General features: G+C 55.7%; 1 protein-coding gene across 1 annotated transcript in view; it reads left to right on the top strand.

The window, feature by feature from the left end:
- Nucleotides 1-15,463, top strand: part of NTNG2 (netrin G2) — a 67,983-nt gene that overhangs the window by 15,688 nt on the left and 36,832 nt on the right. The window contains exon 2 of the mRNA XM_065879025.1: nt 10,590-11,233. Within this exon, the coding sequence (XP_065735097.1) occupies nt 10,590-11,233 (644 nt within the window). The remainder of the gene's footprint in view (nt 1-10,589; nt 11,234-15,463) is intronic.

Below are 15,463 nucleotides of genomic sequence, written 5' to 3' on the forward strand. Positions count from 1 at the left end.
GCAAGATGAGAAGCGAGATAGGTGGGCGAGGTGGGCAGAGCCAGGACCAGCTTGGGTTTGGAATTTATCCGAAGAGGGTGCTCTGGGGTGCCGATCGGGGGTGCTGAAGCACACGGCTGCTTTCTAGAGTGTGCCTGGTGGCAGGTCGGGGCGGGGAGGCCGGAGGGGTTGCTGGTGGCAGGGGGTGGACAGGACAACTGTCAGGGGAGGGGGCTGCCGGGATGGATCTTCAACCTCAACCCTCTTGGACCCACCCCTTTCAGCCGGTGGTCCCACCAGCCTTGGGGCTCTTTCAGGACCCACCGAGGCCCCATGGCTCTTCAGCAAGAAAGCCAAGGGCAGCTCTCAGAGAGGAGGAGAGGGGCTCTGCAAAGGCCCCGGGGGTCTGGGGAAGGTGGCTCCCCTGAGTACTCCAGCCAGGCCCCTCCAAGGGGGCTGCTCGTCCCCCTGACTCCCCGCCCCCCGCCCCCAGTACTGCATCCTCCAAGTCGCTTTTTTCCTCCGTGATAAAATATTCATGTCAGCAGAGCAGGCCCTCTTTGGGAAGGCTGCCTGTGTCTAGCTTCTGCTTTGTACAAGCTTTTAAAGAGCAGGGCGCTTTTCCTACTCTCTAAGCATTTTCTAAGTCCTCAATCAATAATGCACTTTACCCAGCTTCTCTGAATGCAGCTTTTCTTCCTCTCTGCGCCCTTCCCCCCACCCTGCCCCGATTTCTCTCTCTTTCTCTCTTTCCTTCTTTCTTTTGTCCTTCTGTCTCTCCCTATTTACTTTTATTTACTTTTTTTCTAAATGTGTTCCACGAAAGCGCTGAGCTGTTTGGGTGGCGAGCCTCGGATGGGGAGTGGGGTGGGCAGGCAGGGAGGATGGAGAGAGGCCAGGGCAGCTGCCAAGCAGGCGGGTCCTTGGATGAACAGGTGGAGTCTGCGTGCGAGGCGGGGCGAGGAGGAACGCTGAGCCTTCCCGCTGGCCCTGGTGGGGAAGCGTTTGAGCTCCTGGCACGGGGGGGAAGAGGAGGGCTTGGGCTAATCCGGCCTCTCACTCTCCTTTTTCTAATCAATTAGAAAATGTTTACAGCATAACCAGAGAAAAGAGGACAAACACGTAGAAGAAAGGGGGCAATATGCAGAGTGTGAGTCCAAATACATCACCAAACTTTCTAAGGAGCCAGCAGTCCAGATTGGCCTATCTGCTTTTTATAGTAATGAGCTCCCGGTCGTGGAAGGTATGCAAATGAAGAGCTGCCATCCCTTGTCTGAGAGAGATGCCCACGTGGATCTGATCAGTTATGTGGTACCCAGTGAGGGGCTGGGGTGCAGCAGGTGCCCGTGGTGGGGGGGTGGTCCTACAGGGATCAACCCAGGCACTCTTCAGCTGGGATAGAATTTCCCACCCCAAACATTCCTAAAAATCTGGCTGTGGCAAGAATCTGCATATGCCCAGGACGGAGTGAAATATTTCCTTTTTTTCTTTTTTTTTTTTTTTTTTTAAGGAATACAATTTTGAGTTCCTGGAGAGATTAACCCTTGTCTAGCCAGAGCCTTGGCAAGACCTCACCCCACCCTCTCTGGCTGTTCAGCTGATGGACAGCCTCTCTGGGTCTTCAGCGGTGGAAGCAGTGTTTGGCGTTGCGTCCTTGTCTGTCTCCTGGACAGCTCGTCCTCCGGGGCAGCCCTATGCCTCAGGTGGTCAGAAAGGCTGGCTGGCTGGGTCTGTCGGGGAAATCAAGAGTCAGGGCGAGGAGGACTGAGGAAGTGGGTCCCTGCCCCGCTGCTAGAACAACACCTGGGCCGGCTGCTTTCCACTCCCCTAAATAACCGCACAGTCCTCCCTGGGTGATGCCGGGAGGGTCGCTTACCCTCTCTGAGTCGCATCAGAGCAATGGGATCCAGTGAGGCACGTTAGGAAGGGCGCATTGGGACTTCCCTGGAGTTCAGTGGTTAGGACTCTGCGCTTCCACTGCAGGGGGCACGGCTTCGATCCCTGGTTGGGGAAAGAAGATCCCGCATGACTCGCGGTGGAGCCAAAATATTAAAAAAAAAAAAAAAAGAAAGAAAGAAAAGAAAAGGGCATGTTGAATAACTGCTCAATAGATACCATCCTTAGATCCAACTGTCAAGGATCCTCACCGAGTTTGGAAATACTTATCAAATGCCACTTTGTGCAAATCACTGCTGGGAGTGCGGGGTGGCAAGGATGAGCCAGACCCGGCCCCTGCTGTCCCAGAGTCCAGTCTCAGTCTCGGAAGGTTCCGGAAGGAGGTAAATGTGGGCAGGGGTGAAATGAAAGGGGGCCTGGAGCAGAGTGGAGGGCTGCTCCAAGCAGCTGCAGAACTGAAGTGCGTTTCCTAAGTTACAGCCTGGCCAGGCCAGGCTCAGGAGGTGGCCGGTGACTCTGGGTCCAAGGCAGACCTTGGACCAGGAGATGCCCACGGTGGCTGGCTCGGGATCAGGGTCTGGGGTGGGGGTGGGGAAGACATCACTGTGGCTTCTGGAGAGTCATTGCCAGGATGGATGAGCCCTGGGAAGACACCTTCCCCTGCCTGAGTAACGGCCAGGCTGGGAAGAAATGGCTCCAAGGAGAAACAAAACCAGAAAATTACAAGAGGAGCCTCCCTGGCCAGCTGCAGCTCCTGCCCCAAAATAACATGAGGGTCGGTTTCTGCTGATTCACGAGCAGGGAAGGGTGACCTTGCTGCTGTCCAGGGCTTTTGCTCAGAAAGAAACCAGAAAAAGAGAAGGGAGAGAGGCCTGGGGGATCGGGTTGGGAGGAGTTAGAGGCGGGACAGGGATCAGTGAAACCGCAGAAGGAGAAGGGGGGCGGGGCGGGGGGAGGAGCAGAGGGAGGGAGGGAGGAGAGAGTTAGAGACCTCAGCGCAGCTAGCATTAGAATCGGCTCCCAACAGAATCTCCGTTTCCGATTTGTTAATAATTTATCCCCGCTGCAACTTTTCTTACCAATAAATAGGAAATAACTTGTTAAGGAGAATTCCCCCGGCACCCTGGCTTTCTCCCTGGGATGAGGGCATGGGGATCTGTCTCAGCATCCTTTCATCGAACTGGTGTGGGCGACCGAGGAACTTGGACTTGGGGAGGTGAGAGTCAGAGCTCAGTCGTTTCATGAATGGGGAAACCGAGGCACAGGCAGGGCAAGGCCCCACCCAAGGTCACACACGGGGTCAGGGACAGTCTCCGGGATCCCAACTCCATGATCTCATGGGTCGGCGACCAGGCCCAAAGAGTTTCCCCCTGAAGTTCTAGAAGCGTCATCCAGGGCGGAGGTGGGGCTAGCTCCTCTGCGGGTTGACTTCCCCCCACCGTTGCTCCTGCCTAAGTCCTGTTCTGTAAGACGGAGCTGTGCTGCCCCGCCTTCCCCTAAGCGCCCTGCCAGGGTCCCCGGGGAAGGCCGTGTTCCGAGTCCTTGCCCAGCCCCCCGCCTCCAGCCTCCCACCCGCAGATGCCCCAGCCCCAGCTGAGGTTGGTGGGGCTGAGGATGAGACTTCAGCTAGCAACTTGGCAGACAGGTTCAAAAAAATCTGTCAGCTGCTAAACTGTTCCCTGGGCTCGCCCACACGCCTCGGTGGCACCCGAGCCTCTGGGGAGTGGCGCACGGCTGGGGCGCCAGCCGCCTTTCCCTCTGGGTGAGGGGCACAGTTCCTGACTTGTGTCCAAGCCTGACACCCTGGCTTCTTGTCCCACCTCGGCCACCGCGGAGCCCCGTGACCTTGAGACATTGCTCAGTCCCCTTCCTTTGCAGAATGTAAGTAAAAGGACCCCATCCTCCAGGATAAAGCATATGCAGGGCTTAAGCATGGCCGTGGACCTTGCGCTTGGCCCAGGCCACGGGGCCGGTGATAGTCAAGATGCTCTCCCTACATGCCCTGTCCACAAGCCTGGGCCACCCAGAGTGCCTGCCACGTGGCACCTGGTGCAATTCTCAGGACCGCCCATGAAGTCAGCCTTCGCAGCCTCCCTGGACTTTCATTCACTGGACAGAGCTTTCCTGAGTCCCCGGAAAGTGCCAAGGTCTGGGCTGCAGTGGGGAAGGAGGCGGGGGAGGCCACGGCCCCCCTGGTACTTCCCCTGCAGTTGGGAACCTAAGGCTCACGGCAGTGGAGCGACTGCTCAAGTGCCCAGTGAGCGGCCGAGCCCTGTGCCCGCCCTCCCAGTTACAGAGGGCAAAGCCCTTCCTGCCACACTGTGGCCCGCTGCTCCGCAAAGACCCGTACCTGCTCTGGCGGTGTCCGGCAGTGGTGTGATTTTGTCCCAACACAGGTTTGGATGGCAAGGCCCGTCTGCATGAAGTTGTTTATTCCTCCTCCTAAGACTTGCTTACAATTCCGGTGACTGCCCCGTCCATGCTCTCCTTGGTTAAGGACCCAGAAAGCCATCCATCTCTGCTAACAGTCAGCTTTCCCACTCGATGATATATACATTTGTAAACTTTTTCATTTTAAAAAGTTAATTAATTAATTAATTTATTTATAGGCTGCGTTGGTTCTTCATTGCTGCGTGCGGGCTTTCTCTAGTTGCGGCGAGCAGGGACTACTCTTCGTTGCGGTGCGCGGGCTTCTCACTGCGGTGGCTTCTCTTGTTGCGGAGCACAGGCTCTAGGCACATGGGCTTCAGTAGTTGTGGCTCGTGGGCTCAGAACTTGTGGCTCGCGGGCTCTGTATTTGTGGCTCGCGGGCTCTAGGCGCGCAGGCTCAGTAGTTGTGGTGCACGGGCTTAGTTGCTCCGCGGCATGTGGGATCTTCCCGGACCAGGGCTCGAACCCGTGTCCCCTGCATTGGCAGGCGGGTTCTTAACCACTGCGCCACCACGGAAGCCCTCGATGATAATTTTTGCTGGTAGCTTGTCTCTGCTCTTTACAACCTGGCCTCTGACTCCAGCTGCACCTTTTGCACAAAAAAATAACATAAAAGTAAAAGCACTGGAGAGACAGTTGCAAGGTCTCTTCAATGAAAAGCCTGGTACGAAATGTTTCTCTGTAGAACAGTTGGTCCAGGTGACTCCTGCTCAGTGTCTGTGGAGGAGATTTGTCCCCACCCCGTTCTCTGCCGTGCTGGTGCCCAGGCTGACTGCCTTCCCCTCGCCCTGCACCCCGGCCTTCACCCCTCCAGCTGTTCTGCCCCACTTTGCAGGTGACTTGCCTTTGTGTATCTGTAGAGATAAGTGAGCCACAGATATGATGGGCTTGGTTTCCCCAAGATTTCCTTGCTGGGGTCCCACAGGATCCAGAGGAAGTCATGCAGGGCTGGCAAGTACTTGGTTTCTTGTCTGGGAAATGGAGATGCCCTACCTCCTGGGGGTGCCGGGAGGATGCGGCCGGGATGGATGTGCAGTGCCCAGCCCGCCCTGGCCTATGGTTGGCATTCAGTGAATGTCATGATCGTCACGCCCTTTCAAGCCAGCAGTCCCCACTGTGGTCAGTGTCGTGTGCGAAGCTCCTGGCTTCACCGTGAAGGGGCCAGGTGCCCTTCAGCCTTGTTGCTGGGAAAACCCTTGACCTGGTGTACATGAAGCTGCTATTTAATAATAATTGCTACCATTTGAGGACATTTCCTAGGCATTTCATACAGATAATCTCATGTGATATTGGATGAGAAAATAAAGACTCAGAGAGGTAAAGCAACTTTCTCAAGGTCACACAGCCTCAAGGGGTTGAGCCAAGATTGAGGCCAAGGCTTTCAGACCCCAACACCAGTTTCCTTAACTGTTTGACCCCAGAACAGGGGTTCCTAACTGGGGAAATGGGACCCCACGAGTCCCCTAAGTGGAAAACGTGATGTGTTACATTTTTCCAGAGAACATCCAAAGGTTTTTAAACAGGGGTATGATTTTTTGGTTTTGGTGATATTCATGAAATGTCTAAAGAAACAATGACAACTTTTGATAATATCAAAGTTTGGCCCTGCTGTCATCCTGAGAAGTTAGGGGTGTGCCCCAAACATCCCTGGCTCTGTCTCCCCGGTATTAGGCCACTTTATCTTGACGGTGATCAGTTAATCTGATCTCATAGAGATGAGGAGAAATGCGCAGACCTAGGAGGCCAGCCAGCGCTGGCCCCCCTGCCGGCCCCTCCCTCACACTCTCAGCGATCGGCCGTGTCAGATGCAGCAGCGCTCAGGGTGCGGGGCTCGGGGTGAAACGGCCTTCGCACCCCAGGCTTCCTCCTCGGCATCCTCCCTAGTGGACAGGAGGAAAATGAGGGTATGAGCCCCTGGCGCTCGGGAAGGACCGTGGGCTTGAAGCCGCCTTCAGTCGGGGGCACCCTGGCCCCTCAACGGTTAAATGGAATTCCGAGATCTTGGGGTGGGAGGGCGGTGGAAGAAAGAAGAGAAATAGGAGAGAGGGAATTGTGTTGGCGATGGCTTGGGATTTATTTATTGTGCTTGCTGTTGACTAAGCCCGCTCACTCCGCAGCAGGCGCAGAGCTGGTAAATACACAGGCTGATTCATTAGTTTCCGACCATCTGCTTCCCGGGCTGAGGCCGGGGCGGGGGGCAGTGAGCCCTGCAGGCTAGGGCAGCCAGGTTGGAGCCCCCCGTCCGCGTCAGTCTTCCTGATGACAGACAGGCCGGGCGCAGGGGTGGGGCGTGAGGGATCCAATGTCCCGCCATGGGAACCACAGGAGGCTGGGCAGGTGAGGGAACGTAGGCAGGGGGATGGAGAAGGACCAGAGGAGGGACTTCCCTGGAGGTCCAGTGGTTAGGACTCCGCGCTCTCACTGCGGAGGGCCCAGGTTCAATCCCTGGTCGGGGAGCTAGGGTCCCACAAGCCACGCGGTGTGGCCGAAAAAAAAGGAAAAAAAAAAAAAAGGACCAGGGGAGAGGTGAGGTGTTTCACAGCAGCTGGGGGTTGACAGGAATAATATCAACATTCCATATGAGGTCTACGACTATTAATCTAATTATCATTCTATTACTAACTAATTAATAGGACGAGCAAATAACTGTAACTTAGTGACGTCACTGAGGCCCAAGCCCTATCGGGAGGCTTCACTGCACTGTCCCAGATGAGCACACTAACAGTCCTGTGATGAATGACGGGGGAACTGGGTTCAAAAGTGAATCAAGCAAGGAGGGCTTCCTGGAGGAAGTACATGGGGAAAGCTCTAAAAACCCAGAGGAGGGAGCGCAGCTGCAGGGGCACAAGCTCAGAGGTGAGAGGGGATGAGACAGCCAGGGAAAAGGCCCAGCATCAGTGCTGGGTGGATAGCTTTCCAGGTGGGCAGAGTACCATGATGCCACCTGGTGCCAGCGTATTGAGAAGCGGGCTGGTAGAGGAGGGCCCCAGAGAGAGCATCGGGCCCGTTCCTTCCACCCTGACCCACGCTTTGCTCACTTGGGGTGAGGCATGTATTAGTTTGCTAGGGCCTGGGTGGCTTAAACCACAGAAATTTCTTTTCTCAGGTTCTGGAGGCTGGAAGTCCAAGGTCAAGGTCTGACCCTTGAAAACCAAGGCAGGCTAGTTTCTTCTGAGGCTTCTCTCCATGACTTGCCCGTGGGCCCCTGTTGCTGCTTCTTCACGTGGTCATTCTGTGTGCACGTGCCCCAGGGGTCTGTGTATCCAAATTTTCCCTTCTTGTAAGGACACCAGTCAGATTGGATTAGGGCCCACCCTAAGGGCCTCATTTTAATGTAATCACTTTTAAAGGCCCTATTTCCAAATACAGCCACATTCAGAAGCACTGGGGGTTAAGGCTTCAACATATGAATTTGGGGGGCGGGGGAGCACAGTATACTCCATAACAAGTTGCCAGGGGCGGTAGAAGAAGGGAAGCTGTGGGAAGAGGATGATTGCTGGGTCGGGGGAGGGGAGGATGCCCACTTGGGTGCAAACTGTGTCTTCCGGTCCCCAGTGTCCAGGTGTGAGCTCTGAGCCAGCTGAGGGCCTGGGGAGCGGGCTGTCCCCCACAGGCAGGCCTGACCCCCTTTCATCACCAGGCCTGGACTCTACAAGCCACTGAGCCATCCCCATGGGGCCTTTCAGCCTCTCCCCGTTCCGGGCGACGTCACAAGAGCACCCGCTGAAGTGCGGGGAAGCTTGGACCCCCATGGGCTGAGCCAGGCCCCTCTCCCTGCCACGTTGTGCGTGAGGTCCCCAGAGTTCCAGAACACCTCTGAGGTTGTCCAGGACACAAGCAGGCTCGTCCTCAAACCCCTCCCACCCTCAGGGAGTCCTGGGCCAGTCCTGCCCCACCCTGGGCCTCGGTTTCCCCATTTGCTCAGTGAGGGGGGTGGACTCAATGCTGTACCCCTTCCACCCCAAGTTTTCCGGGTCCTGGGAATCAGCAGGTCTGGCCAGGTGGGGTGGATAGTGGTACCACAGGGCACCCAGGACAGAGCTATTTTGGTGGGACCTGCCTCAGTAAACCCCAGAGCCAGCCTGCCCGCTGAGGATCCCTGGGTGGCCTAGTAACTGGTCCTCCACTAACGGGCTTCAAAGGTGACGGCCCAAGGTCGCTGCGGTGATGCCGGCTCGGCCCCTAGGGAGACAAGGCGCCCACTGCCACTGGGAGCCGAATGCCTCATTTTAGAATGTGAGGCTTTAACTCAGATCGAAGCCGCTTGTGTCTGAGCGAACCAGGGCCCTGAAATATTCATCAAAGGAGCTGCAATTGGTCTGGGGCACATGCGGTTCTCAGTGACGGTGTTTCCTGTTAATGAATAGCCTTTATTTTTTAGAGCAGTCTTAGGTTTACCGAAAATGGAGCAGACAGTCCAGAGAGCCCCTAAGACCCGTTTCCCCACACAGTTGCCCCATTATTAATAGCTTGCGTTAGCGTGGTACCATTGTTACATGGACGTGTTGTTATTAACGCAAGCCCACGTTGACAGTAGGGCTCCCTCTTGGCGTTGCGCAAATGTACCATGTCATTTACCCAGCGTGACAGGGTCATACAAGATGGCTTCACTGCCCTAAAAATTCCCTGGGCTCGCCCCTATTCATCCCTCCAACCCCCGGCAACCACCATGTCAGTGATATTTTCAGGCCTCCGGGTGAGTTCACACGGCAGACCAGACCCGGGGGATGGATTTGAACTGCGGAGGAGGGAAGCCCCGGCTGGAGCCCACCGGGCCAGGGAGTGGGCTGCCAGCTTTCGGAGGCGGGGGTGAGGGGAGAGGAAGCGTGTGGGGGCCGTGCCCTGCCTTCCCCAGCCAGTGTCCCCCACTGGGCCAGCCAGGCATGTGCCGAGGACCCGGAAGGGACTGCCACAAGACACACCCCCTTGAGAGGAGCCCGGGCTGTGCGTGAGGCAGACACGCGGGCTGTGGGGACAGAGAGCGGGCCCCAGTGGCAGACAGGCCACAGTGCGGCCCCCAGCTCTTCCTAGCAGGGCCTCCGGCAAGGGCCACCACCTTCCAAAGCCCGGGTTGCTTCATCCCGAGCATGGAGTTGACACTCCCACACTGTGAGTATTGGCGGTGAGCTAGTTACTAAACAGGAGAGAAATGAGATAATGTGCTGGGCACCAGGTGGACTTCTTCCACAGCCCCTCCTGTTGCTACTAATTGTATTGTCTGAAGGGTCGAGAAGGCGTCTCTGTGTAGGAGATATTTCAAGAGTCAAATGTCCATCGACAGATGAATGGCTAAAGAAGATGTGGCACATATGTACAATGGAACATTACTCAGCCATAAAAAGAAACGAAATTGAGCTATTTGTAATGAGGTGGATGGACCTAGAGTCTGTCATACAGAGTGAAGTAAGTCAGAAAGAGAGAAACAAATACCATATGCTAACACATACGTATGGAATCTAAAAAAAATGGTGCTGAAGAACCTAGGGGAAGGGCGGGAATGAAGACGCAGACGCAGAGAATAGACTTGAGGACACGGGGAGGGGGAAGGGTAAGCTGGGATGAAGTGAGAGAGCGGCCTGCACATATACCCACTACCAGATGTAAAACAGCTAGTGGGAAGCAGCCGCATAGCACAGGGAGATCAGCTCGGTGCTTTGCAATGACCTAGAGGGGTGGGATAGGGAGGGTGGGAGGGAGGTTCAAGACGGAGGGGATATGGGGATATACGTATGCATATGGCTGATTCACTTTGTTATACAGCAGAAACTAACACACCATTGTAAAGCCATTATACTCCAATAAAGATGAAAAAAAAAGTGTGAGTAGGAATTTGGAGGCAGACAGAGAGTGGAAGGGCATGTCAAGGAGAGGGGATGCCGTCTGCAAAGGCTCAGAGGCACAGAAAAGGGAGGCTTGGAGGACAGGAGTGCTCAGGTGGGAGGCCAGGAACAGTGGCTCCAGATATGGTGGGAGGAGGTCAGAGTCAATGAGGTAAAGCGGTAGGGCTTTATCCTCCGGGCAGTGGGGAGCCACGGAGGGTCTCGGAGCAGTGACTAGCTCCCGCCCTTCTTGATTGTCTGAGCTTAGAGTAGCAATGAATGTTTTCTTGGGAGGCAATAGAGCTGCATGTCTTTATGGGCTTTGGAAGAGAAAGGCTTCCTGGTGCCCGGACATCGGAGCACAGGCTCTGAGACCTCTGGGCAGACACCGGGGCTGGGCTGGGACAAGGCTCCCGGGCCCCCCAGAACAGTCAGCATCCACCCTGGTCTTCTCCCCACCCGCAGGAGAACCCCTACCTGTGCAGCAACGAGTGTGACGCCTCCAACCCGGACCTGGCTCACCCGCCCCGGCTCATGTTGGACAGAGAGGATGAGGGCCTGGCCACCTACTGGCAGAGCGTCCCGTGGAGCCGCTACCCCAGCCCGCTGGAGGCCAACATCACCCTGTCGTGGAACAAGAGCCTGGAGCTGACGGACGACGTGGTGGTGACGTTCGAGTATGGCCGGCCCACCGCCATGGTCCTGGAGAAGTCGCTGGACAACGGGCGCACGTGGCAGCCCTACCAGTTCTACGCAGAGGACTGCATGGAGGCCTTCGGCATGCCCGCCCGCCGCGCCCGCGACCTGTCGGCATCGGGTGCCCACCGGGTGCTGTGCACGGAGGAGTACTCGCGCTGGGCCGGCTCCAAGAAGGAGAAGCACGTGCGCTTCGAGGTGCGGGACCGCTTCGCCATCTTCGCCGGCCCCAACCTGCGCAACATGGACAACTTGTACACGCGGCTGGAGAGCGCCAAGGGCCTCAAGGAATTCTTCACCCTCACCGACCTGCGTATGCGGCTGCTGCGCCCGGCGCTGGGCGGCACGTACGTGCAGCGGGAGAACCTCTACAAGTACTTCTACGCCATCTCCAACATCGAGGTCATGGGCAGGTAAGGCCCGGGGGCAACCTGGTACCCAGGATGTTACCTGCTTGCTGGGCTATTACCAGATACCTGGAGGCCTAGGATGTTACCTGTTTCCTGGCATGTTATCTGATACCTGGGATGTTACCTGGTACCTAGGACGTTACATGGTTCCTGGGATAGTACCTGGTTCCTGGGACATTACCTGGTGCCCAGGATGTTACCTGTTTTCTGGGATATTACCTGATAACCTGGAATGTTACCTGATACCTAGGATGTTACGTGACACCTGGGACATTACCTGGTGCCCAGGATGTTACCTGGTTCCTGGAATATTATCTTGTTCCCAGGATGTTACCTGTTTTCTGGGATATTACCTGATAACCTGGAATGTTACCTGATACCTAGGATGTTACGTGATACCTGGGACATTACCTGGTGTTACATCAAAGGGGCTACCTGCGATTTTCCATGGAGGGAGGTGAATGGCGGATGATAAATGTCCTCCATAGGGCCCAGGCTACCTCTAGCCACAGGGCTGGGAGGTCTGGAGAGGATGGGTGGAGCAGAGCAGACCTGGGCAGTGTGGGTGGGGCTTGAGCTAAAGCCTGGTGCTCAGGAGGTACAATGTAACTGGCCACGGACTCCATGAATGGGCACTTGTGTCTGGGGGGTGCCCGAGACCGCCTTCAGGCTCCAGGATTCGCTAGAAGGACTCACAGAGCCTAGCAAAGCTGTTACACCCACAGTTGCTGTTGTTACAATGAAAGGATACAGGTTACAATCAGCAACGGGGAAAGGTTCAGAGGGCAGGCTCTGGGAGAGAGCAGTGCGAGCTCCGGTCATCCTCTGCCAGTGCAGCAACGGTGACAGCACGTGCGGAGTAGGGCCAGCCAGGGGAGCTTGCCCGAGCCTGGGTATCCAGGGGTTTTATTGGGAGTTGGTTATGTAGGCGTGGCTGACTGCCCACGTGGTTGACCTTGGGCCCCAATTCCTTGACCCACAGGTCATGCTGATACTGCATGGCCCAAGGCCGCCATCATAAATCACATCATTAGTGTAAGTTATCTGGAGTGGCCCAAGGCCCCAGATAAACAAAGACTCTTATGAGGCAGGACATTCCAAGGCTCATAAACTCCTCCCAGGAGCTAGTTAAGGGCCAGACTTTCCTTTGGACTATGTAGCGTGTGGACAACCCAACCCTGCCGAGTTATTCCTTTACTCACAGCTTTGGAGAAGAAGATGTTTTGTGGACACTTTTGGGGGAGGCAAAAGACCATCATAGGAGGTAAAAACAGCCTTTGATTCCCAGGACCTCTGTAGATTGCAGATGATAAAATGGTCGCACGCTGTCCCAGATCATCTGTTCATTCGACAGATGACCTGCTGGTCAGTAGGGGCAAGGCGTTTATCCCAAGCCATGGATATAACACCCTGGTCTGCACTCAAGAGCGAGGCTTGGAGGCGGGGGGTCATCGCTGGTAACCAAGGGGTCAATCATAAGGGGCAGCAGCATGTAACACAGGAGCTCTCTCAGTGTGGTTCCTGAACCAGCAGCATTAGCGTCACTTGGAAACTTGTTAGAAATGCAAATTCTCGGGCCCCGTGCCAGACCTACTGTATCGTAAATCCCAGGGGTGAGGCCCAGCAATCTGTGTTTTAATAAGCTCTCTGGAGGATTCGGATACACACTCGCGTTTGAGAACCGCTGCTGTGACAGTTGGAGTAGGCATTCTGGAGCCAGATGGCCTGGGGTGAATTCCCAGCTCTGCCATCGACTGGCTGTGAGCCTCCGGACGAGGACCTCTCTGCGCCTCAGTTTCCCCATCCGTAGAACAGGGGTGATAACGAACATGCTTGTCTCATTGCATCGTGGTAAGCGAATTGAGTTAGAGTTAGAGTTGATGAGATACTCAGAACTACTGTGAGCTTGCGTTTATTACATCGTAGGTTAAACTCCTGTGGGTTTAGCACATCACACGTGCTAAAAAAGTGTTTATTGAATAAAATACATAGTGTTCAAAATAATGGCGTCCGAGAGCTGGGGCAGGTTGAGGAAGGACCAAGTTGAGACCCAAGGGTATTGGGGCATAATTAGGGCCAGGAGCATGGCTTAGGCCAGTTTGGGCAGGGGCTGCACCAGAACCCAGCTGGGACAACATACCTTGGGCAGCTTTCCACGACAGGCTCTGCAGACGGCCCGAGTGTATAATTACCGATGAGTGCAAAAACCAGTTTGCGGCATGGTGTGTATAGTATAATCCCATTTTTGTAGAATATATAATATGCCCGCACACATGATTTCTCTGTTGACGTTGACATTGGAAAGAAGCCCTTTCGGGCCCGGGAACATCGTGGATGTGGGGAAAGGCTAGAAGCTTGTGTACTAACTTCTCACTGTGGTCACACCTGCGGAGTAGGGGTGGGCAGGGGCGGTGTGGGGTTTTGGTTTTCCGCTGTGTCTGCATTTTATTTTCCTTTGACTCTGTGTGGATTCCAGGTGGGCCAAGGCAAAGGCAAGCGATTCATGAGGTGGGGTCAGTTCAAGGCCAGCAGGTGGCAGCAAGGCAGGTGCACACGCAGGGGCCTGTGGTTCTGACACCCGTGACTCCTAGCCCACCCGCACTTGGGGCAGGCTATTTTATTTTATTTTTTTATTTTTTGCGGTACGCGGGCCTCTCACTGCTGTGGCCTCTCCCGTTGCGGAGCACGGGCTCCGGACGCGCAGGCTCAGCGGCCATGGCTCACGGGCCCAGCCGCTCCGCGGCATGTGGGATCTTCCCGGACCGGGGCATGAACCCGTGTCCCCTGCATCGGCAGGCGGACTCTCAACCAGTGCGCCACCAGGGAAGCCCAGGGGGCAGGCTATTTTAAACCAGGAGTGGTCTGGAGACCGCCTGATATGTGGCAGCTGTTGCAGTAGCAGGGAGTCAAGGATCAATGTCCTGCTCCTGTTTCTCAGATCTGTGTGCAGGCTTTGGGCCGTGGGCCATCTTGGTGACCTCTGCCAGCCCTGGGGATGTGATGGTCTGGTTCTCTTAAGACCCTCCCATCCACCGACCCAACAGCTTAGCAGTTCGGAGGTAGGAACAAGATCCCCACCCCTTCTGGGGGCTGTGGCCCCTTTTCTGACCTCCTTGGGCTGCTACGGGGGTGTCCATCATCTTCAGGAGTCTAATCAAGAGCCCGCCTGCCCCTTCATTAGGCGGCTCGTGCAGGGTCCTGAGGTCCAGGCTGGCTGCAGGGTCTGCGCTGGATGGTGACAGCCAGGACCTGTAGTGCCCCTTACACCTCCGCCAGGGGTGAAGGTCATTTTTCTCTTAGGAGGGACTCTGAGATGCAGAAGTGGGGCAGATCGTATTTGGGAAGGGACAGAGGGACAGTGCCGGGGTCGGGGCGGGGGGGTGCGGCAGAGGAAAGAGTCTCAGCTTTTCAGCCTCATCTAGATCAAGAGGGCTGTTCTGGTGCCAGGTGACCTAGGGGTCAGGTGAGCTGGGTTCCAGCCCCGCCCCTCTGCTCCCCTCTCTGGACCTCAGTTTCCTGTCTGTAACCTGAGGCCTGGGGCTGCCTGGAGCCTGTGCCTCCCTGGCAACGAGGCAGGGCGGTCCCTGCCCGGCAGCTCCCAGCTCCCGCCGGCACCCAGCCTCTGTGGGTGGTGGGGATTAGCTGTAGTGGTGGTGAAAGTACGCAATCAATTCACAGATAAAGTAAGTACTCTTCAGGCGGCTGGCTGGCAGGAAAGTGGCAGCTTGGCTAATCGATTAATTAGATCTGGTCAGATGCTTCAGCAACGGGCTGTGACTTCCTCTACTTTTCCTTTTTAAATTCCAGGTGGGAAAGTCCAGCTGTGCCTGGGAGCCAGAGAGGCCAGAGAGGCAGGATGGGGTGGTAAAGGTGCCCGTGGGCCCACCCAGATGATGCCCTTGGTGTTCCTGAGTAGTGACCTGAGGATCCCCGGGCTCTCGGGTGCTGGGATTTCAGACTGAACCTGTTCTGGTATTTGCTCAGAATTTCATGACCCAGAGTTACACGGTGCCTCCCCCTGTGGCCTGCTAACAATAGTAGCTGATACTTATTGAGTGTTTGCTGTGGGCTCCTTTCCTGTTGAACAGTGAGCTCAGGGCTCACATGCATCTTAGTTAATCAATAGTCATTCACTTCCCACAAGGTTATTAAATCTCTAAGACCCCACAAGCTGGAGCATTGAGCAAGCCGGACCTGATCTCCACCCCATAGAGCCTTTCCCACAGGGACGAC

This window comes from Phocoena phocoena, chromosome 6 (assembly GCF_963924675.1).
Source record: "Phocoena phocoena chromosome 6, mPhoPho1.1, whole genome shotgun sequence".
NCBI lineage: Eukaryota > Metazoa > Chordata > Mammalia > Artiodactyla > Phocoenidae > Phocoena > Phocoena phocoena.